Source organism: Myotis nattereri (genome assembly GCF_964212035.1).
Source record: "Myotis nattereri genome assembly, chromosome: X".
NCBI lineage: Eukaryota > Metazoa > Chordata > Mammalia > Chiroptera > Vespertilionidae > Myotis > Myotis nattereri.
Genome location: NC_138078.1, coordinates 123,081,653 through 123,106,318, shown reverse-complemented (window position 1 = coordinate 123,106,318; position 24,666 = coordinate 123,081,653). Strand labels below are relative to the sequence as shown.

Sequence of the window (24,666 nt, the reverse complement as noted above, 5' to 3'; positions counted from 1 at the left end):
ACATTTATTGATTTTCGGATATTGTACCATCCTTGAATCCCCGGGATAAATCCTACTTGGTCATGGTGTATGATCTTTCTGATGTACTGCTGGATCCGATTTGCTAGAATTTTGTTGAGGATTTTGGCATCTATGTTTATGAGAGATATTGGCCTGTAATTCTCTTTCATTGTGTTGTTTTTATCTGGTTTGGTATTAGTGTGATGCTGGCTTCATAGAATGAGCTTGGAAGTGTTTCTTCATCTTGAAATTTTTGGAATAGTCTGAGGAGGATAGGTTTTAATTCTTCCTTGTATGTTTGGTAAAACTCACCTGTGAAGACATCTGGCCCTGGGCTTTTGTTTGCTGGATGCTTTTTGACTACTGCTTCAATTTCTTCCATAGTTATTGCCCTATTGAGATTTTTAGATTCTTCCTGATTGAGTTTTGGAAGGTTGAATTTTTCTAGGAATATGTCCATTTCCTCCAGGTTGTCCAGTTTGTTGGAACAGAGTTGTTCATAGTATTTTTTAACAATCCTTTGTATTTCTGTGGGGTCTGTTGTTATTTCGCCTCTATCATTTCTGATTTTGTTTATTTGGGTCCTCTCTCTTTGCTTCTTGGTGAGCCTGGCTAGAGGTTCATCAATCTTGTTTATCCTTTCAAAGAACCAGCTCTTGGTTTCATTGATCTTTTGCATTTTTTTTTTGGTCTCTATGTCATTTATTTCTGCTCTGATCTTTATTATCTCCTTCCTTCTGCTCACTCTGGGCTTTTCTTGTTGCTCTCTTTCTAATTAGTTGAGTTGTAGAGTTATATATAAAAATTATTTTGGGGGCAAAGTATACTGTAATGTTATTTATAATGAGAAATATATATTTCTTATGTAGAGATGCTAATGGATGTTCCAGAGCCAGAAAAAAATGTATATGCTAATATAGCTAAACTCATTTTTATTTGTAAGTAAATTGCTTTCCAACTGGTCAAGAAAAGTCTTAGTAGATTGTGTTTGGGGGATGTTTTTCACAGTAATTATTTTCTTACCAAAAGATAATTCATTTCACAACAGGCTTCTCAGGGAAAGGTTAAACAAAGGACAGATACCATAGTAGGTGGCAAAGGCACTCTACTGTTCATGAACTAAATTGATACCTCATAATCTATTTTTTAATATCTACTGAGAATTCTAATGGCATGTAGTAAGTAACAGAATCATAGCTTATAAAACAAAGTCAAAGTACAGTAGAACCATTTTCCCGTGTTTTCTTTGACCTTTGTGACAGAAAATATATAATAATACCTTCTGATATACTTGTGTAACACCTCACTATTTACAAAAGTGTTCGCATCCCTTCTCAGTGGATCCTCATAACAATCCTATTAATAGACAATATTATCCAGATCTTACAGATAAGGAAAGTGATATTTAAAATATTTCAGTGATTTGCCCAAGGTATTATAATGAGAAAAGGCAGTTAGTTCCAGGACTCTAACACAAGATGGTGATTCTGGGCCATTAACTGACTCAAAGCTGTCATCCTTTATTTCCTGAAGGAGATATTCAGCCTAGTGACAAACTGTTGGTCCATTAGTAACAAAGCCATTCTGATTAAAAGTCCAAAATTCAAAAACAAAAACTTAAGTTGAATTTTTTTTCAATAGAAAGAGTTATAGCAAGTATTATAATTTTAAAATATTTGATATTTTAGTTATGACTTCCCAGAATATGTATCAATGTGTAACATGAGAACAGAAAAGTTATGTGATTGTCTTATCTGGGCACATAGATTAGTCACTAAGCCCTATTTATTTTCTTACATATGGAAGAATACATCATAAATATATTACTGTGTCACTCAATAATAATTGCATACAATAACAATAACATATTTGATATTGAGCATCTGCAGTATACTGGGCACTCTATGTACATTTCCTCAAGGAATTCTCTGTGAGGTATATAAATATGTATCCCTCTGCCGGGGTCCAACCCCAGCAGGTCCAGGGGTTCCCAAAGGCGTAGACAGAGTTGGCGAAGAAGGAATGACACAGAGACAGCGTTCAGTTGATCAGCAGCCTAGCCAGGATCTCCAGCCAAGTTCTGGTCTTGATCTCCAGAGAGGTTCTGCTGTTTATTGTCTTGTTACATCCGTATTTATCCCAGTTGATTTTAATCCTGTCAATTTCTATTACAAAGGTTAGGGCGTTTCTTATCTCCATTCCAGGGAGTAAAGATTATGTAGCTTAAGCATGATTGTTTGTAGTGATTAACTACCCGCCTGGCACTTAGTTAAGGAGTTTCATCCCCTCCCTGACTTCAGGGAAAAATTCCTACCTGGGGAAACAACCTTTCTAGGAGAGGCATCCCCTCCCTGACTTCAGGGAAAAATTCCTACCTGGGGAAACAACCTTTCTCGGAGAGGTGACCTTGGTTAAAACACACAGCGCTAAGGGGAGCAAACATATTAAGAACAGTATGCTATATACGCCAGGTCCCTTGAAACATATGCTGTGCAGATGTTTCTTTCCTGCAGCGACTGTGTCAAGCAGCAAGGATGGACCGGCTTCCGGCATCCTTCTGAAGTGATATGAGTACTACTCTAATTTTACAGACCAGGTATTCAAGATTCAGAGAGGTTAAATAATAAGATTGAGATCACACAGATAATATAGGGAAAAGCTGGGATTTAAACACAAACTCTCTGACTTCAAAACTCATTCTATCAAGCAATATGCTACACTTTTTCTAACATAAAGTGAGTATGGAACCATACATGATTCCAAAATGAAAGGAGATTTTTAAAACTTAAGAAAAAGAATAAAAGCAAGAGCACTTAGTCAAATTGCTGGTTATTTTGAAAAAAAGCTTTTTACTTTAAAAAAATATATGTTTTTATTAATTTCAGAGAGAGAAAGGGAGAGGGAGAGAGAGAGAAACATCAATGATGAGAGAGAACCATTGATTGGCTGCCTCCTGCATACCCCTTATTGGGAATTGAGCACGCAATCTGGGTAAGTGCCCTGACTGGGAATCAACTGTGACCTCCTGGTTCATGGGTCCATGCTCAACCACTGAGCCACACCAGCTGGACTGAAACAACGTTTTGTTGTTGTTATTGTTAATCGTCACCTTGGGTATTTTTCCATTGATTTTTAAAGAGAGTTGGGAAGGAAAGGGGAGAGACAGAGAGATAGAAATACATATGTGAGAGAGACACATCGATTGGTTGCCTCCCACATGGGCCCAAACCAGAGCCAGGGGTTGAGCCTGCAACTGAGGTATGTGCCCTTGATTGGAATCAAACCAGGGACCCTTCAGTCCATAGGCCTATGCTCTATCCACTGAGTCAAACCAGCTAGGGCCTGAAACAACTTTTAGAGATCATTTCTTATTTTATTTAATAGTGCTCTCTCTCTCTCTCTCTCTTTCTCTCTCTCTCTCTCTCTCTCTCTCTCTCTCTCTCTCTATATATATATATATATATATATATATTTCTAGTTAAATATAATATAGCTATCTATGTATATAATGTATGTATAGAGATATATATCTATATATATGTATTTAATATTTTCTAGTCAACATACCAGCTTTGTATGTAGTTCTTTTTATCCCTAATCTGAGGATCTATAGATCAAGTGCTGTGTTCAAAAGTGACTTGGATTAGTTCTTTTCAATGTGACTATGTTATTCATTTGAAATGCAGTTGGGTTTATCTGTTTCTATTTGCTTTCAGTTTTAGGTTTCTCCCCCTTCCCCCCCGCCCCATCCTGTTGATTACATTTTATCTTTGAAAATGTAGAACATTGGCAGGATTTCAGAGGTCAACACTCTGCAAAAATGTATCTTCAGAAAAGTGTGACTTCCTCTCCTATCTCTTCCAACATGTTCCCTCCTCCCTGAAAAAGAAACTTAGACAGTACAATGATTGTGGCCTTCCAAAATTCAACCCTACCTGATAAAATCTTATTCCTTAGTATTTAATTGGGGGTGAATTAGAAAAAACATGTCTAAAAAGTCTTCTTGGGAGGCAAAAAAAGTCCAGAAACACTGCACTAATCTGTTCTCCATCTTTATAATTTTGTCATTTTGAAAATGTTAAATACATTGAGTCATACCGTATATAACCTTTTGAGATTGGATTTTTTCACTCAACATTTCTTGAGATTCATTCAAGCTATGGATATGAAAACTTCTTACTTTTGTATTGTTGAGTAGTATTCCATGGTATGAATATACCAATTTGCTTAAACACTCATCCATTGAAGATCTTCTGGGTTATTTCCAGTTTTTGGAGATTATGAATAAAGCCGCTATACATATTTCCATTCAAGTTTTTGTGTGAACATAAATTCTCATTTTCTCTAGGATAAATGCTAGGAGTAAATTGCTGAGTTGTATGATAAGTGTGTGTTTAATTTGATAGTAAACTGACTATATTCCAGAATGTCTGTACCACTTTAGATTCATACCAGCAATGTATGAGAGATTCAGTTTCTCTACATCCACACCAGCATTTTATATCATCAGTATTTTCATTTTAGTCATACTCATAGGTGTGTAATAATATCTCATTGTGGTTCCAATTTACATTTCTCTAATGGCTAATAATGTTTTCATATGCTTATTTATAGTTTTTAGACACAGATCTTATACTTGCTTTGTTAGAAATATACCTAGGTATTTCATTTTATTTGATGTTTTGTGTTTGTAATTTTTGTTTCCATTTGCTAGTTGCTAGTATATAAAAATACAGTTAATATTTGTGTGTTTGTCTTGTGCTGGTGGCCTTTGCTGGATTCACTTATTACTTCTCAGTGCTTTCTGGTAGATTCCATGGGATTTTATGCTTGGACAACATGACATGTGCAAATAGGAACAGTTTTATTTTCTTCTTTCTAATCTGTCTTTTGTTTCTTTTTCTTGCCTCTAGGACGTCCAGTACTTTGATGAAAAGAATGGTAAGAGTCAACATCCTTGCCTTGTTCTTGTTCTTGGGGAAAAGCATCCAGTATTTCACCATTAAGTGTTATGTTAGCTGTAGGTTTCTTTTGTAGATAATCTATCAAATTGAAGAAGTTCCCCTCTCTTAGTTGTGTGAGAGTTTTTATCATGAGTGTTATGGACTGAATGTTTGTGTCTCTCAAAATAAAAGTTGAGGTTCTAATCCCCAATGTCATGGTCTTTGCAAGTGAGGTTTTGGGGAAGTAATTAGAATTAGAATAAGTGATGAGAGTGGGGCCCTGATGATGGAATTAATTCCTTTACAAAAGAGGAAGCGACATGAGATCTCTCTCTCTCCACCATGTAAGGATACAGAGAAAAGACAGCAATCTGCAAGCCAGAAAAAGTTCCTCAACAGGAACCTAATTAGCTGGCACCTTGGTCTTGAACTTCTCAGCCTCATGAGCTCTGAGAAACAAATTTCTGTTATTTAAATTTAATGATATTTTGTTACAGCAGTCTGTGCTAAGACAATGAATGAGTTTAGAATTTTGTCAAATGCTTTCTCTGAATCAGTTGACATGGTGATTTTTTTTTTCTTTTGCCCGTTGTTTAACTAACTTTCTAGGCTCAAAGTGGAACCACTTCTGCCAGGGGTTCCATGTCAGCAAATAAAAACTTAGATAATTTTTGTGTCCCTGTAAATGCTCCACTTGACCAGAAAGGCAGTATATTCAGTCAGTCAACTCTCAGGTGAGTTGTGTACTATTTCTAGGGATTAGCTAACCCTGAGAGGGGCAGTCCCTCCAGTTTCAGTAAGGCTCCAGAAGTCAAAGCATCAAAATACAGAAAATAAAAAGACATGGTAAATACTGGTATTTATACAAGGATAGCCAAATAGTCTGATGGAAGAAAATAGAGAATCCAGAAAAGGACCTTTATACTAGTATACTAAATCACCTGGTTTTTGACAAATGTGCTATTTTAATTGAATAGGTGTGTGCAGGGGGAGGAGGGAATGATCTTTTCAATAAATAGTATCTTATTTGGAATACATATGGAAATATATAAATTTGGATCCTTACTTCACACAACACACAAATATATATTCCTAATTGATTGTAAAACTAAACTGTAATAAGTAAAATAAAATTTCTAGAAGGCAAAATAGGAAACTATCTTCATTAACTTGGGGGTAGTAAAAGACTTCTTAAACAGGGAATAAAAAGCAATAACCAAACTAATAAATATTAATAAATTGGTCTTCATTAAAATAAAATAAAAACCTCTGTATACCAAAAGACACCATTTAAAAAGTTGAAAGGCAAGCCATAGACAATATTTAAAATATATTTATCTGACAAAAGACTTCTAGTATGACTATACAAAGAATTCCTACATATCAATGAGATAAAGAAAAGCAGTTCATTTTTTAATTTTTCAATTACAGCTTGCATTCAACATTATTTTGCATTAGATTAAGATGTACAGCACAGCAGTTAGAGGCAGTTCACTTCTTAATGAATAAAAAACTTGAACAAATAGTTTAAAAATTAGAATCTACAGATGGCCAATTACAGGTGCTTAACATATTTTTTCTCAAATTAAAAGCACGATTCGGCAATATAACAAAACTATCAGAAAGTCTAAAATTTAAAAGCCTGATGATAACAAGTGTTGGCAAGTATGTGGAGTAACTCTTATACTCTGCTTATTCTCGTAAAAATTGGTACATCCACTTTTGAAAACTATTTAGCATTATCTACCAAGCTCAACACATGTGTATCTTATGACCTGGCAACACCAGTCCTAAATATATACCTAAGAGAATTAAGGACATATATCTATCAAAAGACACCAAAAAAAATGTTCATGGCAACATTATTCAGAACAGCTCCAAACTGGAAATCACCCAAATGTCCATCAACTGTTAGATTCATAAATATATTGTAGTATATTTATACAAAACAATTACACACACACACACACACACACACACACGTATATATGTACTAGAGACCCGGTGCATGAAATTCGTGCATGGAGGGGGGGTGTCCCTCAGCCCAGCCTGCACCCTCTCCAATCTGGGACATCCCTCTCACAATCCAGGACTGCTGGCTCCTAACCACTTGCCTGCCTGCCAGCCTGATTACCCTCTAACCACTCCCCTGCCAGCCTGATCAATGCCTAACTGCTCCCCTGCTGGCCCGATTGCCCCTAACTGCCCTTCCCTGCAGGCCTGGTCCCCCCCAACTGCCCTCCCTTTCAGGCCTGGGTCCCCCCCCAACTGTCCTCCCCTGCATGCCTGGTTGCCCCCAACTGCCCTCCTCTGCTGAGCCAGTCACCCCCAACTGCCCTCCCTAACTGCCCTCTCCTGCTGGACTGATCACCCACAACTGCCCTCCCCTGCCAGCCATCTTGTGGTGGCCATCTCTGACGACAAGGGGGTGGCCATCTTGTGTATTGGAGTGATGGTCAATTGTATATAACTCTGTTAGTAGATAGGATATATTTTTTAAGTTATGCTGCAAGCAACAATGTGGATTTGTTTCATAGATATAATGTTGAAACAAAGAAGGCCCACACAAAGTAATATACTCTCTGGTTCCATTTATATAAACGGGCAAATTAATCAATAATAATAGGAGTCAGAATCACAATTATTGAAAGTCAGTTAGTGACTAGACAAGGCAGGCTTCTGGGATGTTGGTCATGTTCTTTATTTTGATTTGAGGGGTGATTAAATGGGTGTGTCACTTTGTGAAAATTCATTGAGCTGTGCATGTAAGATTTGAGCACCTTACATAGTATGTAGGTTTTACTTCAAAAGATAATTTGTGGAAAAGTTGCCTTTAAAAATTTTAATAGAGATAGATGGAATCAAAGAGAGAATAGGGAGAGAAGGGAAACCATGTTTTATTATTTTCTGTGATTTGGATTAGTATAAAAATATATTTTCCTGTAAATACTACATGGATATAGTTTTAAGTGGGACATGTTTCCTCTGTCTTTATAGTTGGAGTTGAGAGTTAATCATAGGAAGGATAGTAAAAGGAAATACAATGTGTATTCTAAGGGTCAAATTACATCATTTTCCACCTATCCAGTTCACCTCTTTCTGACTATAGCACCAAAATCCATGATTTTCTAACAGGAATGAAACAGTGTTAAAGGAACACAGGTCCTGAAGACTATATATATATATATATTGATTTCAGAGAGGAAGGGAGAGGGAGAGAGAGAAACATCAATGATGAAAGAGAATAATTGATTGGCTGTCTCCTGCACGCCTCTCACTGGGGATTGAGCTGAAACCCTGGCATATGCCCTTGAATGGAATAGAACCTGGGACCCTTCAGTCCACAGGCCTATGCTCTATCCACTGAGCCAAACCAGTCAGGGCTGGAGACATTTTAAAAACATTTTTTTGGTAATCTTCACCCAAGGATATTTTTTCCTTTGAATTTTAGACAGACAGGAGAGAGAGATAGACAGAGAGAGAGAGAGAAAGAGAAATTGGTATGAGAGATAGACATCGATTGGGTGCCTCATGCATGTGCTCCGACGGGGCCAAACCTGCAACCCAGGTACATGCCCTTGACTGGGAATTGAACTCCTGGCCCTGTGCTGCACAGGCTGATGCTCTAACCATTTCGCAGCACTGGCCAGGGCCAGATTAGTTTTGAATCCCCATGCTGCCACAAGCTTGCTGTGTGATCCTGCGCAAGTATTGTATTCTCTTGAGCTTCATACTGTTCTACATTAAAGGCAGACTAATAATACCTACCTCATAGGGCTGTTTGTCAAGTGCCTAGCCCCTAATGCCCATTCAATAGATGGTAGCCATTTTTATTTTTATCATTACTGTTAGGTGCAGTGGCTTCACTAGTTGGAAGTATGGGGATAACTGTTCTATAGAGACGGGGAGGAAAGATGTTGGGACTATGTCTATATCCCCTAATCCTGTCCTTTCTTGAAAAATTTCTATATTGGAGAGAAACTAAGATGGCGGCATAGATAAACACCGGGAAATTGCTGCTTCCCGCAACAATTGATAAATGCATCAAAAACACAAGGTGCACATCATCCAGAACTACAGGGGGGCTGGCTGAGTGTAAATTCTACAACTAGAAGGAAAGAAAAGCACACTGAGAGCCAGAGGAGCTGCGGAGGTGGAGTGCAGAGGTACGGGGGCAGAGCGCGCGCGCGGAAAGGGTCTGGCACCTGAGGGCGCGGCTGTCTTTTTGAATCCGGAGGGAGACACAAGCTCCCTACGGCTCTGAAATCCGGTTCCGGGAAGTCTCTGGGAACCCAGGACTCATACAGGGAGAAACTGGACTGTCTGGCAGCGGGCGAGCTTGAGAGCGGCTTTCCCTCAGAGGTGCTTGCAACCATTGCCGGGACACTGGGACTCGCGACTCCTTAGGGCAGGGCTGAGGCTCCGCCATAGCTGCTCTCTCTGCCCTTTGATTCCTTTAGACCCCGCCCCGCCCAGGCTGCGGCAGAGGCTTTTGCATATGAATGCCCTGGCCATTTGCAACCTGTAATTACCTAACAAACTGCAGCTGGGCAAGACAGACCTAGAACTTCCAAGAGAAGGCCCAAGGCCCCACAGCGGCTTGCATTGCTTCATAGCTGAGCCTCATCAGGGCACCTCCAAACTCCAAAAAAGGAAGGGGAATCTGCAGTTCTCTTCATAGCTCCTGCTGTGTAACCTCAGGCAGAGGCTAAATTAGCACCTCCTTAGATCCAAGAGCCACTGTGCCCAGTGGTCAGAGGGGGGCCATCCAGATCACAACTCCTCAGATCCATAAGGGACACACTCAGGGTGCAGTCTCAGTGAGCACCAAAGCTGCACTGAAGCAAGTCTTGCCCCAGAAGGGTGTCTCCAGCACAGAAGTTCTCCCAGTGCAGACACAGCTGATTCTCACTGCCAATTGGCCTGGAGGTCAATTCCTCCCAGTGATCCTACAACAACCAAGGCATAGCTACAACAAGACTGTGCACAAAGCCCACAAGGGGGTGCACCAAGAGTGTCCACCTCAGGTAAATGGGGAGGCTGAGCCACTGGGCCCTACAGGACACCTAGCACACAAAGCCACTCTATCAACACAGGGAAGCAGCCAAAATGTGGAGACAAAGAAACAGGTCACAAATGGCAGAAATGGAGGAAAGCAAACAACTGGATATAGAGTTCAAGGCCACGTTTATAAGGTTTTTCAAGAATTTTATGGAAACCGCCGATAAATTTAATGAGTCCCTCAATAAGTATAGTGAGACCATGGAGGGCATGAAAAAGGACCAACTAGAATTAAGCATACACTGACTGAAATAAAGAATAATCTACAGAGATCCAACAGCAGACAAGAGGATCCCAAGAATCAAGTCAAAGATTTGAAATACAAAGAAACAAAAAATACCCAACTGAAAAAGAAAAAAGAAAAGAGATTCCAAAAATATGAAGATAGTGTAAGGAGCCTCTGGGACAACTTCAAGCGTACCAACATCAGAATTATAGGGGTACCAGAAGAAGAGAGAGGGCAAGATATTGAAAACCAATTTGAAGAAATAATGACAGAAAACTTTCCCTACCTGGTGAAAGAAATAGACTTACAAGTCCAGGAAGCGCAGAGAACCCCAAACAAAAGGAATCCAAAGAGGACCACACCAAGACACATCATAATTAAAATGCCAAGAGCAAAAGTCAAAGAGAGAATCTTAAAAGCAGCAAGAGAAAGACAGTCAGTTACCTACAAGGGAGTACCCATACGACTGTCAGCTGATTTCTCAACAGAAACCATGCAGGCCAGAAGAGAGTGGCAAGAAATATTCAAAGTGATGAATAGCAAGAACCTACAACCAAGATTACTTTATCCAGCAAAGCTATCATTCAGAATAGAAGGTCAGATAAAGAGCTTCACGGATAAGAAAAAGCTAAAGGAGTTCATCTCCACCAAACCAGCATTATATGAAATGCTGAAAGGTATTCTTTAAGAAGAGGAAGAAGAAAAAGGAACTCTTACCATTTGCCACAGCATGGATGGAACTGGAGATCGGATAAATACCACATGATCTCACTCATTTGTGGAATATAATGAACAACATAAACTGATGAACAAGGACTGATCCAGAGACGGAGAGGCATTGATTGGACTGTCGGGCTTTGGAGGGAGGGTAGGGGAGGGTGGGGGTAAGGGGGAAAGATCAACCAAAGGACTTACATGCAGGCATATAGGCCTAACCAATGGACACGGACAACGGGGGGAGGGGGGGGTGAGGGCATGAGCAGGGGGGGGGTAGAGGGCAATGTGGGGACAAGGACACATATGTAATATCTTAATCAATAAAAATATATTTAAAAAAATTTCTATATTAATAGTTGTATGCCAAGCAGCATGGAAATGATGTGACCCCAATGCTTAGAATCCACTTTTGGCAGAAACAAACAAAAGGCTAGACACACACCAAAAGGCTTCATGGGCAGTAGACCTAGAAGTGGACTAGGACTAAAATATAAAGATCAGTTACATCTGAGCTTGATTGTGGTGAGGGTCTGGGAACAAATTGTAATGTGGAGTAAATGATAAAAATCCATGCATGGTCCCAAATTCGGGTGAGAAATTTAGACACCAGGAAGACTCTGCAGCAAGAAAGGAATTTAAACTTGCCAGAAAAACTGGTTATCCCAGGAATTCCCTGAATAATTACCAGCAGCAGGAACTGTTGTCCAGGTGGGGGTGGTGTTCAGGTTAGAGTTTACATACTTTTCAGTACACTCCCAAAGAAGGGAAGAAAAATAGGGCTGACAAATTGTCTAGGAAAAAGGGCAAGACAAAATAGTCAGGACTAGGACCCCGGTGGACTGAGCACTATCATCTGCAAACAAGCAATCAAAGCAACTTCTAAAAGCTTAACATAGATCCTGCCCTTATTTATTGTCTGCTGCAGTTGCTAAGATTCTTCGATTTCTGATTATTTCATCTTCCATAATGAAACTGTTCCTTCTATCAGTTTATCAGATGTATGCCGTATTTCTTCTGTGCATCCACAAGGGGCAACAGAATGCAGTAATTTTTAGCTTAGCCTCAACAAAACCCAATCTTTGAGGGATCTTTAAGAAACTACACTTCATGCCAGTATGAAGACTTCATTCAGCAATTGAAGTTAAGGGAGGTCAATTGTTTGGAGGAGTAAATAAAGAGAATGAGCCAGAAAGACCCCTTCTCTTATGGCCTAACCCTCACTCTTGCCTGTCTTTTTTCTGGACTCCTAGGTACCATGCTCTTGGTTGAGAACAAAGATAATCCATGTTCTTAAAAGTTACCATCATACAACTGTCTATCTGCTTCCTTTCATCTGACTTCTCATTTAACTGATGGTGAACTTAATTTCTTAGTGGCTGAATCACTATATGAAGTATTGATTTATGATTCTGTACCCTCCATGAAAAATAAACGAGAAAAGTACATCAGTCATTTATTTATTCAATACACATTTTTCAGAATCTACTATTGCATAATTCTCTCAGATGACAATGTGGGGTAATTGTTACTGAATTGGCAGGAAGCCCTGCAGCATTAAAAATAAGCTAACTGGTTGGAAAAATCATTATACATTAACCTAAGTATATTTATATTCTCCTATTTGAGTGTAAAAACAAATGCCATAATCACAAACCCATGGGATTTAAATAACAAATCAGAGCATGTCACTTCACGACACAGCATTAATTCTCTTTCATTGGCCAGAAACCTGTGTGGGATTCAGCTTCTCATCAAAGACATGATCAGCTCGGTGGCATGAATATAGCCCAGCTGAAGAGGAAAACTTTCTAGAACAACCTATACATCTAACTTCTGGATAAAGCATGAAACAAATACCATTATGCTTTTAACAGAAATTGTTGGAGAAAGCAAAACATACTCTACACATTTCTGGAGAAATTATTAGAGGAGTGTGTTATTAAAATTTGTCCTGCAGGGTCCTGGAGCACAGCCATTTCCAATTAGATGCTGGCTTTATCAGGAGCCTACTCCTTCCCCTTCATAGAAAAAATAATTGGCACCTTAGGAGAATCTGTGACAACATCAGCAATTCCATTTGCTTGGTAGTGGTACTTTAATAACACTTCTCCTTTTCTTCCCTTTTCTTTCTAACATATACAATTCACATGCCACATATTTTATTTTTTAAATTTTTAAATATTTTTGTATTAATTTCAGAGAGAGAGGGAGAGAGAGAGAGAGAGAAACATCAATGAGGAGAGAGAATCATTGATAGGCTGCCTCCTGCACACCCCACACTGGAGATTGAGCCCACAACCTGGGCATGCGCCCTGACCGAGAATTGAACCGTGACCTTCTGGTCCATAGGTTGATGCTCAACCACTGAGCCATGCCAGTCGGGCCCACATACCATTTTAAAGTGTAAAATTTAGTGCATTTTAGTATATTCACAAGGTTATACAACCATGACCTCTAATTTACTTTCTGTCTCTATGGATTTGCCTATCCTGGGCATTCAAATGAATGGAATTGTCAATATGTGTGTGGTCTTTGTGTCTGGCTTTTTTGACAGTATAATGTTTTTGAGGTTCAGCTATGTTGTAGCAAGTATCAGTACTTCATTTCTTTTATGGATGATCAATACTCCATTATATGGATATACCACTTTTTGTTCATAAATTTATCAATAGACACTTGGATTATTTTCACATTTGGGCTATAACACACAATGTTGCTGTAAACATTCATATACATGTTTTTGTAAGAATGTATATTTTTATTTCTCTTGTGTGTATACATAGAAATGGAATTGCTAGGTCATATGGTAACTATATTTAACATTTTGAGGAATTGTCAAACTGTTTTCTAAATTGGTCATACCATTTGCATTACACCAGCAATATATGAGGGTTCAGTTTTCTCTATATCCTCACGCACATTTGTTACTGTCATTTTTTTATTATAGCCATTTTAGTGGCATCTCATTGTGGTATTCATTTGCATTTCCCTAATTATTAATGAGATCCAGTATCTTTTCATGTACATTTTGGCCATTTATATATTTTCTCTGGGGAAATGTCTATTCAGGTTCAGTGATTGTTTCTAATTGGGTTGTTCATCTTTTTGTTGCTGAGTTGGAAAAGTTCTTTTTTTAAAATTGTTTTATTGCTTAAAGTATTACAAAGAGTATTACATATGTCTCCTTTTTTCTCTCCCCTTGACCTTCCCCCAGCCTCCCATACCCCACAGTGTCTTGTGTCCATTGGTCATGCTTATATGCATGCATACAAGTCCTTCGGTGGATCTCTTACCCTCCCCAACCCTTCCCGGCCTTCCTGTTGTAGTTTGACAGTCTGTTCCATGTTGCTCTGCCTCTGTATCTATTTTTGTTCATCAGTTTTATAATGGTCTTAATTATCCATAAATGAGTGAGATCATGTGGTATTTTTCTTTCATTGACTGGCTTATTTCACTTAGCATAATGCTCTCCAGTTCCATCCATGCTGTTGCAAATGGTAAGAATTCCTTCTTTTTTACAGCAGCATAGTATTCCATCGTGTGGATGTACCACAGTTTTCTAATCCATTCATCTGCTGATGGGCACTTAGGCTGTTTCCAGATCTTAGCTATGGTGAATTGTGCTGCTATGAACATAGGTGTGCATATATCCTTTCTGATTGGTGTTTCTGATTTCTTGGGATATATTCCTAGAAGTGGGATCACTGGGCAGGATCACTTACTTGCCTGCCTGCCTGATTGCCCCAACCACACTGCCTGCCAGCCTGCTCACTCCCAACCGCCCCCTCCACCAGCCTGACCACCCCCAACTGCCCCCCTGCCAGCCTGCTCATCCCCAACTGCCCCCCTGCTGGCCTGCTTGCCCCCAACTGCCCCCCCACCAGCCTGCTTGCCCGTAACTGCCCCCCCTTCCAGCCTGCTCACCCCCAACTGCCCCTCCCACCAGCCTGATCACTCCCAACGGCCCCCCACACCAGCCTGATCACCCACAACTGCCCTCCCCTCTTGGCCCCTAACCACCTCTACCTCGGCCCTGCCACCATGTCTTTGTCCAGAAGAACGTCTGGAAGGTCTCTTGGAAGGTCTCCCAGTCTAATTAGCATATTACCCTTTATTAGTATAGATAGAGGCCTGGTTCACAGGTGGGGGCTGGCTGGTTTGCCCTGAAGGGTGTCCTGGATCAGGGTGGGAGTTCACTTGGGTGGCGGGGCGGCCTGGGCGAGGGGCCTGTGGTGGTTTGCAGGCCAGCCATGCCCCAAGTGGGGTGGGGGTCCCCACTAGGGATGGTGCCATCCTGGACAAGAGGCTGGGGCAGTTTTTAGGCCAGCCATACCCCCATGGGGTGAGGGTTCCCGCTGGGGGGGGGTGTGGCCACCCTGGGTGAGGGGTTGATGGCTGTTTTTGGGCTGACCACACCCCCTTCAGGGTGGTGGTCCCAGCTGGGGTGTCTGGCCAGCCTGGGTGAGGGGCTGATGGCTGTTTGCAGGCTTGCCACGCTCCCCAGTGGGGACTCTCAACCCGATGGTGGCATGGCCAGCCTGGGTGAGAGGCTGAGGGCTGTTTGCAGGCATCTCCTTCAGCAGCTGGCCCAGGCGACCCAAGCCTCCCACACGCTCAGGCTGGCTCTGTGGCTGCCGTTCACAGGCCCCTCCTTCCGCAGCCAGCACAGGCTTCCTCCATGGCTAGGGGCGACCCAAGCCTCCCGCTCACTCTGGCCTGCTCTGTGGCTGCCGCCCACAGGCCCCTCCTTCAGTGGCCAGCCTAGGCTGGTGGGAAGCTTGGCTTTCTCCATCACTGGGGGTGACCCAAGCCACCCGCCGGCTCCAGCTGGCTCCATGGCCACTGCCATCTTTGTCCTGCTAATTTGCATATTCCCTCCTGATTGGCTGTGGAGCATCATGGAGGTATGTTCACTTTACATATTTGTCTTTTATTAGTGTAGATTAGTTGACAATATTTTTTTCCAGTTCTTTAAATGCCATCCCACTGTTTTTTAGCATTTGTGATTTCTGATTAAGATACATCCTGATAAAGGATCATTATCCAAAATACACACAGAGCTATTAAAACTCAACAATAGAAAAATAAAACAACCCAATTAACAAGTGGGAAAAAAAGCCTTAACAGACACCTTACCAAAGAGGATATGAAACTGGCAAATAAGCATATAAAAAGAGGCTCCACATATGTCAACAAGGAAATGGAATATTATTCAGTGCTAAAAAGAAATGAGCTATCAAGCTATGAAAATATATGGAGGAAGCTTAAATGCATAATTTAAGTGAAAGAAGCCAATCTGAAAAGGTTACCAACTATATGGCATTCTGGAAAAACCAAAACTATAGAGACAATAGAAAGATCAGTAGTTGTCAGGTGTTAAAGGAGAATGATAAATAGGCAGAACACAGAGGATTTTTAGTACAGTGAAACTACTCTGTATGAAACTATAATGGTGGGTACATGTTAGTATACATTTATTCAAATCCACAGAATGTATAATACCAAGAGTGAATTGTAATATAAACTATGGTCTTTGTGTAATTATGATGCTTCAATGTAGGTTCATCAGTTATAAAAAATATATCATTCTTGTGGGAAAGGTTAATAATGGGAGAGGATGTATGTACACACATATTTTTACTAGAGGCCCGATGCATGAAATTTGTGCACAGGTAGGGTCCCTAAACCTGGCCAGCGATCAGGGCCTATCAGGTTCCCTGCCTCCTGGCCTCTTCACTTCTTCCTTCCCTCACTCCCTCAGTGCCCCACCACCACCACTGGTCTCCCACCATATTCTGCGTCACCCCCTGGTGGTCAGTGCATCATAGTGAGCGATTGAACTCCCAGTCTCCCAGTTGAACTCCTGAGGGGACAATTTGCATATTAGCCTTTTATTATATAGGATAGTTGTGTAAATATTTTGATGCATATATTACTACAAATAGAATATATGTCTATGTTTAAAAACAGTTTAGAAAAAATTAATAGCTTAATGATGTTTCCATAATTTTTAATGTTATGGACATTTCAAAAATGAAAGAAGTCCAAAAGTTGTAATTTAGAGAGTTACCTACATCATATCTGTAGATGAAAAAATATAGAACAATATTGATAACATACTATCATTTTTATTTAAAATAATTCTACATATATTTTGGTATAATAAAGCCTGAATATCACATTCAATTAATTCTAATAAAGGTGTATGGATAGAGGGGAAAAAAGAATGTATTTACATTATTTGAGTTTTATACAATAAAAAATATTGTTTCAATTTAAGTACATATATAACTAAAAAAATAATAGGAGAGGATATGCATGTGTGGGAGTAGAGCCTATATGGGAAATTTCTGTACCTATTGCTCAATATTGATGTGAACATAAAACTGTTCTAAAATAAAAAGTCAGTTTAAAAAATCTGGATAATGCAAGATGCATTTAAGGAATAATGCTAAAGAACATGCATATGTCTTACATTAATTAATTATATTTTAATGCAATTAAAATATAATTAATTAATGTAAGACATAAAGCAACCAGAACGACCAATGACCAGACCACCAGCCAGTAGCTATGATGAGCACTGACCCAGACCTTGCTGTCGGCATCCTGACAGCCCTGAATCCGACTCACCCACACCCCTGACCCTGGCAGGAGGGAGGAGGGAGCTGGATACCAGCACCCTGGATCCTGACAGCAGGGAGGTGAGAGCCCCATTCCTCCCAGAACCGGCCTTAGTCAGCTTGCTGTTGGAGCCCTGGCAGCTCCGAATTCCATTCACCCGCGCCCCAGACCCTGACAGCAGGGAGGAGGGAGCCCCATTTCTCGCAGAATTGGCCTTGGTCAGCTTTCTGTAGGCATCCTGACAACCCCTAATCCCATTCACCCTAACCCCAGACCCTGACAGCAGGGAGGAGGGAGCCCTATTCCTCATGGAATCAGCCGTTGGTCCGCTTGCTGTCCGTGCCCTGACAGCCCCGAATGCTGTTCACTCACACCCTGTACCCTGACAGCAGGGAGGAGGGAGCCCCATTCCTTGTGGAATTGTCCATTGGTTAGCTTGCTGTCCATGCTCTGACATCCCAGATTCCTGTTCATCCGCACCACAGACCCTGACAGCAGGGAGGAGGGAGCCCCATTTCTCACGGAATTAGCCATTGGTCAGCTTGCTGTCCGACCCTGACAGCCCAGAATCCTGTTCACCTGCACCCCAGACCCGGACAGGAGAGAGAAGGGAATATGTCTAAAGACCAACTATTGGCACAAAGTACCTCTAAAGCTGAAAGAAGCCAGTGTTAGTGACAGAATGTATCTGAAGACCAACTATTGGCACAAGGTACCTCTGCAGCTGAAAGAAGCCGGCATCAGTGATAGACTATGTCTAAAGAACAGTCATCAACAAGTACTACCAATACTGGTAGGAACTGCCTTCAGAGCGAAAATGGAGTAAATGAGGATGCAATTATCAAACAGTTGTGGTGGAATGACTTACATATCAATTTTGCCTATCACTAAATTTCTCTGATGAAAAACCATCTGATGGAAAATTTTCTTGAAGTTGTAGCAAAGGTAAAATTTGTTCAAATGATGTACATTTTCCAGAATACCCGGAATATTTAAAAAAAATTAATGATAGCCGAAACCGGTTTGGCTCAGTGGATAGAGCGTCGGCCTGCGGACTGAAAGGTCCCAGGTTCAATTCCGGTCAAGGGCATGTACCTGGGTTGCGGGCACATCCCCAGTAGGAGATGTGCAAGAGGCAGCTGATTGATGTTTCTCTCATCGATGTTTCTAACTCTCTATCTCTCTCCCTTCCTCTCTGTAAAAAATCAATAAAATATATTAAAAAAATTAATGATAAAGATTCTGACAGTAAAAATTTCATGGAAAATATTCATTCAATAAATAGTTCTTTTGCTTTTGCTTCAATGGGTGCAAATATTGCATCACCATCAGGATATGGGCCATACTGTTTTAGAATACATGGTCAAGTTTATCACAGTACTGGAACTTTACATCCTTCAGATGGTGTTTCTCAACTCTATATTTTAGATATAGCTAAAGTGACGAGTAAAAGATTAGCAATGCCAGAAAACCAAGGTTGTTCAGAAAGACTCATGATCAACATCAACAACCTCATGCATGAAATAAACGAATTAACAAAATCATACAAGATGCTACATGAGGTAGAAAAGGAAGCCCGATCTGAAGCAGCAGTGAAAGGTATTGCTCCCACAGAAATAATCTACACTAATAATAGACAAACATGCAAATTGACTGAACCTTCGCTATGCCTTAAGCCATGCCCACCAGCCAATCAGAACGACTATATGCAAATTAACCCAACCAAGATGGCGGCCGGAAGCCATGGAGCTGGAGCAAGCAGGAGGCTTGGTTGCCCCAATGATGGAGGAAGCCAAGCTTCTCACCTGCCACAGCTGGCTCTGAGCTTCACTCAAAGCAACAAAATTTCAATTATAGAAGATAAATAAACCCCAGATACCTGCTTTCAGCTGGCCATGGCCACGGAACTGGAGCCTTAGGTTGCCCCTGGTGATGGAGGAAGGCAAGCTTCCCTCCCGCCCGCCCTGGCTGGCTCTGAGCTCCACTCCAGCTACAAAGTTTCAATTATAGAAGGTAAATAAATCCCAGAATAAAAAAAAGAAAAAAGAAAAAAAGGAGAGGCTGGGAGCTTCTGTCACCGGGGGGGCTTGGCCAGCCTGAAAATGGCCCTCAGCCCCTCACCTAGACTGGCCAGGCACCCCAGTGGGGACCCCCACCCTAAAGGGAGTGTGGCCAGCCTGAAAACAGACATCAGCCCCTAACCCAGTCTGGCCAAACCTCCATGGGGTGAGGGTCTCCACTGTGGGGGGGGGGGACTTGACCAGCCTGCAAACAGCCATCAGCCCCTCACCCAGGCTGGCCAGGCACCCCAGTGGGACCCCCACCCTGATCCAGGACACCCTTAAGGGCAAACCAGCCAGCCCCCAACTGTGCACCAGGCCTCTATCCTATATAGTAAAAGGGTAATATGCAAACTGGCCCTAACAGCAGAACGACTGAGAATGACTGGTCACTATGACACACACTGACCACCAGGGGCCAGATGCTCAATGCAGGAGCTGCCTCCTGGTGGTCAGTGCACTCCCACAAGGGGAGCTCTGCTCAGCCACAAGCCAGGCTGACGGCTGCCAGTACAGGGGTGGTGGTGGGAGCCTCTCCCTGCTCCTCAGCAGCGCTAAGGATGTCCGACTGCAGCTTAGGCCTGTTCCCCCCTGGCAAGTGGACATCCCCCGAGGGCTCCCGGGCTGCCAGAGGGATGTCTGACTGTCAGCTTAGGCCCAATCCCCCATGGAGTGGGCCTCAGCCAGCAGGTGGTCATCCCCCGAGGGGTCCCAGACTGTGAGAGGGCACAGGCCGGGCTGAGGGACTTCCCCCGCCCCCAAGTGCACAAATTTTTGTGCACCAGGCCTCTAGTTATGATCATAATAGTGATCCAGGTAGATATAATTATCCCCATGTAACCGAAGTTGCCATCATATTCAGAAACGAAGATGGAGAACCTCCTTTTGAAAGGACTTGCTCATTCATTGTAAACCAAATCCTAATACAGTGGTGCCTTGACTTATGAGTTTAATTCGTTCTGTGACGGAGCTCGTAACTCAAATTACTCGTATGTCAAATCAATAGTGAACGAGCGAGACATGTGATGCTGGGCTGATGTTGTGGCGTTCACTGGGACGTTCACTGCGCCAACTAGCGGTGGGGTATCTGAAGCTGGCTTGTAACCCGAATTTTAGCTTGCAACTCAAAGCAAAAAATTGGCCGAGAGACTGCTCACATCTCAAAAAACTCGTTAGTCGGGACACTCGTAAGTCAAGGTCCCACTGTAATCTGAATGCCACTAAAATGAAACAAATCAGTATCCTGTTTCCTACATTAGATGCCATGATGTATCCTATTCTTTTTCCACATGGTGAAAAATGCTGGGAAACAGATATTGCATTAAGACTCAGAGAAGACAGTGTAATCAACAATAATACTAGATGAAATATAAGGACACAACTCACACAAATGCAGTATTATGGATTTCATCTCTCTGTCCAGGACACATTCAATCCTATTTTAAATGCAGGAAAATTAACTCAACAGCATATTGTTGATTCATATTAAAAAATGGAAGCCAATTGAATAAATTTCATTAAAGCAAACCAATCTAAGTTGAGAGCTGAAAAATATAGTGGTTTGGTGGATTATCTCACATCTAGATCCAAAAATGACAATGTGCCAATTGGTAAAATGGTAATAGTTCCGTTGTCTTTTGAGGGTAGTCCCAGAAATATGCAGCAGCGATATCAGGATGCTATGGCAATTGTAACAAAGTATGGCAAGCCCGATTTAATCCTAACCATGACATGCAACCCCAAATGGGCAGATATTGCAAACAATTTACAACGCTGGCAAAATGTTGAAAACAGACCTGACTTGGTAGCCAGGGTTTTTAATATTAAGCTGAATGCTCTTTTAAATGATATATGTAAATTTGATTTATTTGGCAAAGTTACAGCTAAAATTCATGTCATTGAATTTCAGAAACGCAGATTGCTTCACACTCACATATGATTGATATTAGATAGTGAGTCCAAATTACGTTCAGAAGATGACATTGACCGTATAGTTAAGGCAGAAATTCCAGATGAGGACCAGTGTCCTCGACTTTTTCAAACTGTAAAATCAAATATGGTACATGGACCATGTGGAATGCAAAATCCAAATAGTCCATGTATGGAAAATGGAAAATGTTCAAAGGGATATCCAAAAGAATTTCAAAATGTGACCATTGGAAATATTGATGGATATCCCAAATACAAACCAAGATCTGGTAGCACGATGTCTATTGGAAATAAAGTTGTCGATAACACTTGGATTATCCCTTATAACCCGTATTTGTGCCTTAAATATAACTGTCATATAAACGTTGAAATCTGTGCATTGATTAAGAGTGTCAAAATATTTATTTAAATGCATCTATAAATGGCATGATTGTGCAAATATTCAAATTTCTGAAAAAAAATATTATCAATCACGACGAAGCACAGGACTTCATTGACTCCAGGTATGTGAGTGTTCCTGAGACTGTCTGGAGACTTTTTGCAATGTGAATGCATGACCAATCTCACGCAACCATAAGGTTAGCTATTCATTTGCCAAATGATCAGAATTTGTATTTTCATACCAATGATTTTGCTGAAGTTATAGATAGGGCTAAAAGGCATAACTCGACTTTGATGGCTTGGTTTTTATTGAATAGATTAGATTCTGACATGCATAATTATTCTTATTGGGAGATTCCACAACATTATGTGTTTATTAATTCTTCGTGGAGAAAACGTCAAAAGGGTGGGAATAAAGTATTAGGTAGAATGTTCACTGTGAGCTTTAGAGAACCAGAACAATGTTACCTTAGACTTTTACTTCTGCATGTAAAAGGTGCAATAAGTTTTGCTGATCTGCGAACTGTAGGAGGTGTAATTTATGATACACTTTGTGAAGCTGCTAAACATAGAGGATTATTAATCGATGACACTATCTGGAAAGATACAATTGACGATGCAATCATCCTTAATATGCCCAAACAACTACGGCAACTTTTTGTATATATCTGTGTGTTTGGATGTCCTTTGGGTGCAGACAAATTATTGGATGAGAATAAATCTCATTTTATTGAAGATTTTTGTTAGAAATTACACCAAAGAGAAGGTGCCTATGTGAACAGTGAAATGCATGCCCTTAACGAAATTAAAGAGGTATTCACATTGCATGGAATGAAATATTCGCATTTCAAGCTTTCAGACTATCCTTTATTAATGAATACAACTACATGTGATGAATCATACAAGTGACAACAGGCAGAGGTTTTGATAAATTCTCTGAACGATGAACAGTCGGCAGCCTTTCAGACTGTAACTTCCACCATTGAAGATCAAACTGTATACCCCAAATGCTTTTTCTTGGATGGTCCAGGAGGTAGTGGAAAAACAAATCTTTATAAAGTTTTAATACATTATATTACAGGTCATGGTGGTACTGTTTTACCCACAGCGTCTACAGGAATTGCTGCAAATTCACTTTTCGGTGGAAGAACCTTTTGTTCCCAATATAAATTACCAATTCCATTAAATGAAACTTCAATTTCTAGACTCAATATAAAGAGTGAAGTTGCTAAAACCATTAAAAAGGCCCAACTTCTCATTATTGATGAACGCACCATGGCATCCAGTCATGCTATAAACACTATAGATAGATTACTAAGAGAAATTATGAATTTGAATGTTGCATTTGGTGGAAAAGTTCTTCTGGGAGGGGATTTTCGACAATGTCTTAGAATTGTGCTGTATGCTATGCGATAAGCCATAGTACAAACAAGTTTAAAGTACTATAGTGTTTGGGGATGTTTCAGAAAGTTGTTTCTTAAAACAAATATGAGATCAGAGAATTTTGCTTATAGTGAATGGTTATTAAAACTTGGAGATGGCAAACTTGATAGCAGTTTTCATTTAGGAATGGATATTATTGAAATCCCCTGTCAAATGATTTGTAATGGATTTATTATTGAAGCTATCTTTGGAAATAGTATATCTATAGATAATATTAAAATATATCTAAACGTGCAACTCTTTGTCCTAAAAATGAGCATGTTCATAAATTAAATGAAGAAATTTTGGATATCCTCAATGGAGATTTTCACACTTATTTGAGTGATGATTCCATTGATTCAACAGATGATGCCAAAAATTTTCCCATCAAATTTCTTAATAGTATTACACCTTCGGGAATGCCGTGTCATCAATTAAAATTGAAAGTAGGTGCAATCATCATTCTACTGAGTAATCTTAATAGTAAAGGGGGTCTTTGTAATGGTAGCAGATTTATTTTATTTTATTTTATTTTTTTTTACAGTGTAAAATTTTTATATTTAGAATTAGGCAGCTGGACTCAGTTTAGATGATTCCAATTTTGTTGGCAACATCCAAAGCCTCATAGTCAGGAGCCAGTTGAACATATGCCTTCTTCTCGCCATCAGGCCTGATCAGGGTGTTGACCTTGGCCACATCAATGTCATAGAGCTTCTTCACAGCCTGTTTGATCTGGTGCTTGTTGGCCTTGACATCCACAATGAACACCAGTGTATTATTGTCTCCTATCTTCTTCATGGCTGACTCGGTACTCAGGGGGAATTTGATGATGGCATAGTGGTCAAGCTTGTTTCTCCTGGGTGCGCTCTTCCAAGGGTATTTAGGCTGCCTCCGGAGCCTTAGTGTCTTTGGCCGTCGGAAAGTGGGTGATGAGCGGATCTTCTTTTTTTTTTTGTGGCTGTGGACGCCTTTCAACACTGCTTTCTTTGCCTTCAAAGCCTTTGCTTTGGCTTCGGCTTTGGGAGGGGCAGGGGCTTCCTTCTTAGCTTTCGGCGCCATCTTCGTAAAAAGCTGGTAGCAGATTTATTATCAAAAGATTGCAACCTAACATAATCGAAGCTGAATTGTTAACAGGATCTGCAGAAGGAGAGGTTTTTCTGATTCCAAGAATTGATTTGTCCCCATCTGACACTGGCCTCCCATTTAAATTAATTTGAAGACAGTTTCCCTTAATGCCAGCATTTGTGATGACAATTAATAAATCACAAGGACAAACTCTAGACAGAGTAGTAATATTCCTACC

The 24,666-nt window shown here is 40.7% G+C and overlaps 1 protein-coding gene across 1 annotated transcript; it reads right to left on the bottom strand.

Annotated features, from left to right (window-relative positions):
• Positions 1 to 23,948: 23,948 nt before the first annotated feature.
• Positions 23,949 to 24,428, bottom strand: LOC308535985 (large ribosomal subunit protein uL23-like; the record flags this gene model as incomplete). Its single annotated transcript, XM_081114992.1, has 1 exon — positions 23,949 to 24,428. The coding sequence occupies exon 1, from the start codon at positions 24,420 to 24,422 to the stop codon at positions 23,949 to 23,951; it is 474 nt and encodes a 157-aa protein (XP_080971118.1). The 5' UTR covers positions 24,423 to 24,428.
• Positions 24,429 to 24,666: the final 238 nt, after the last annotated feature.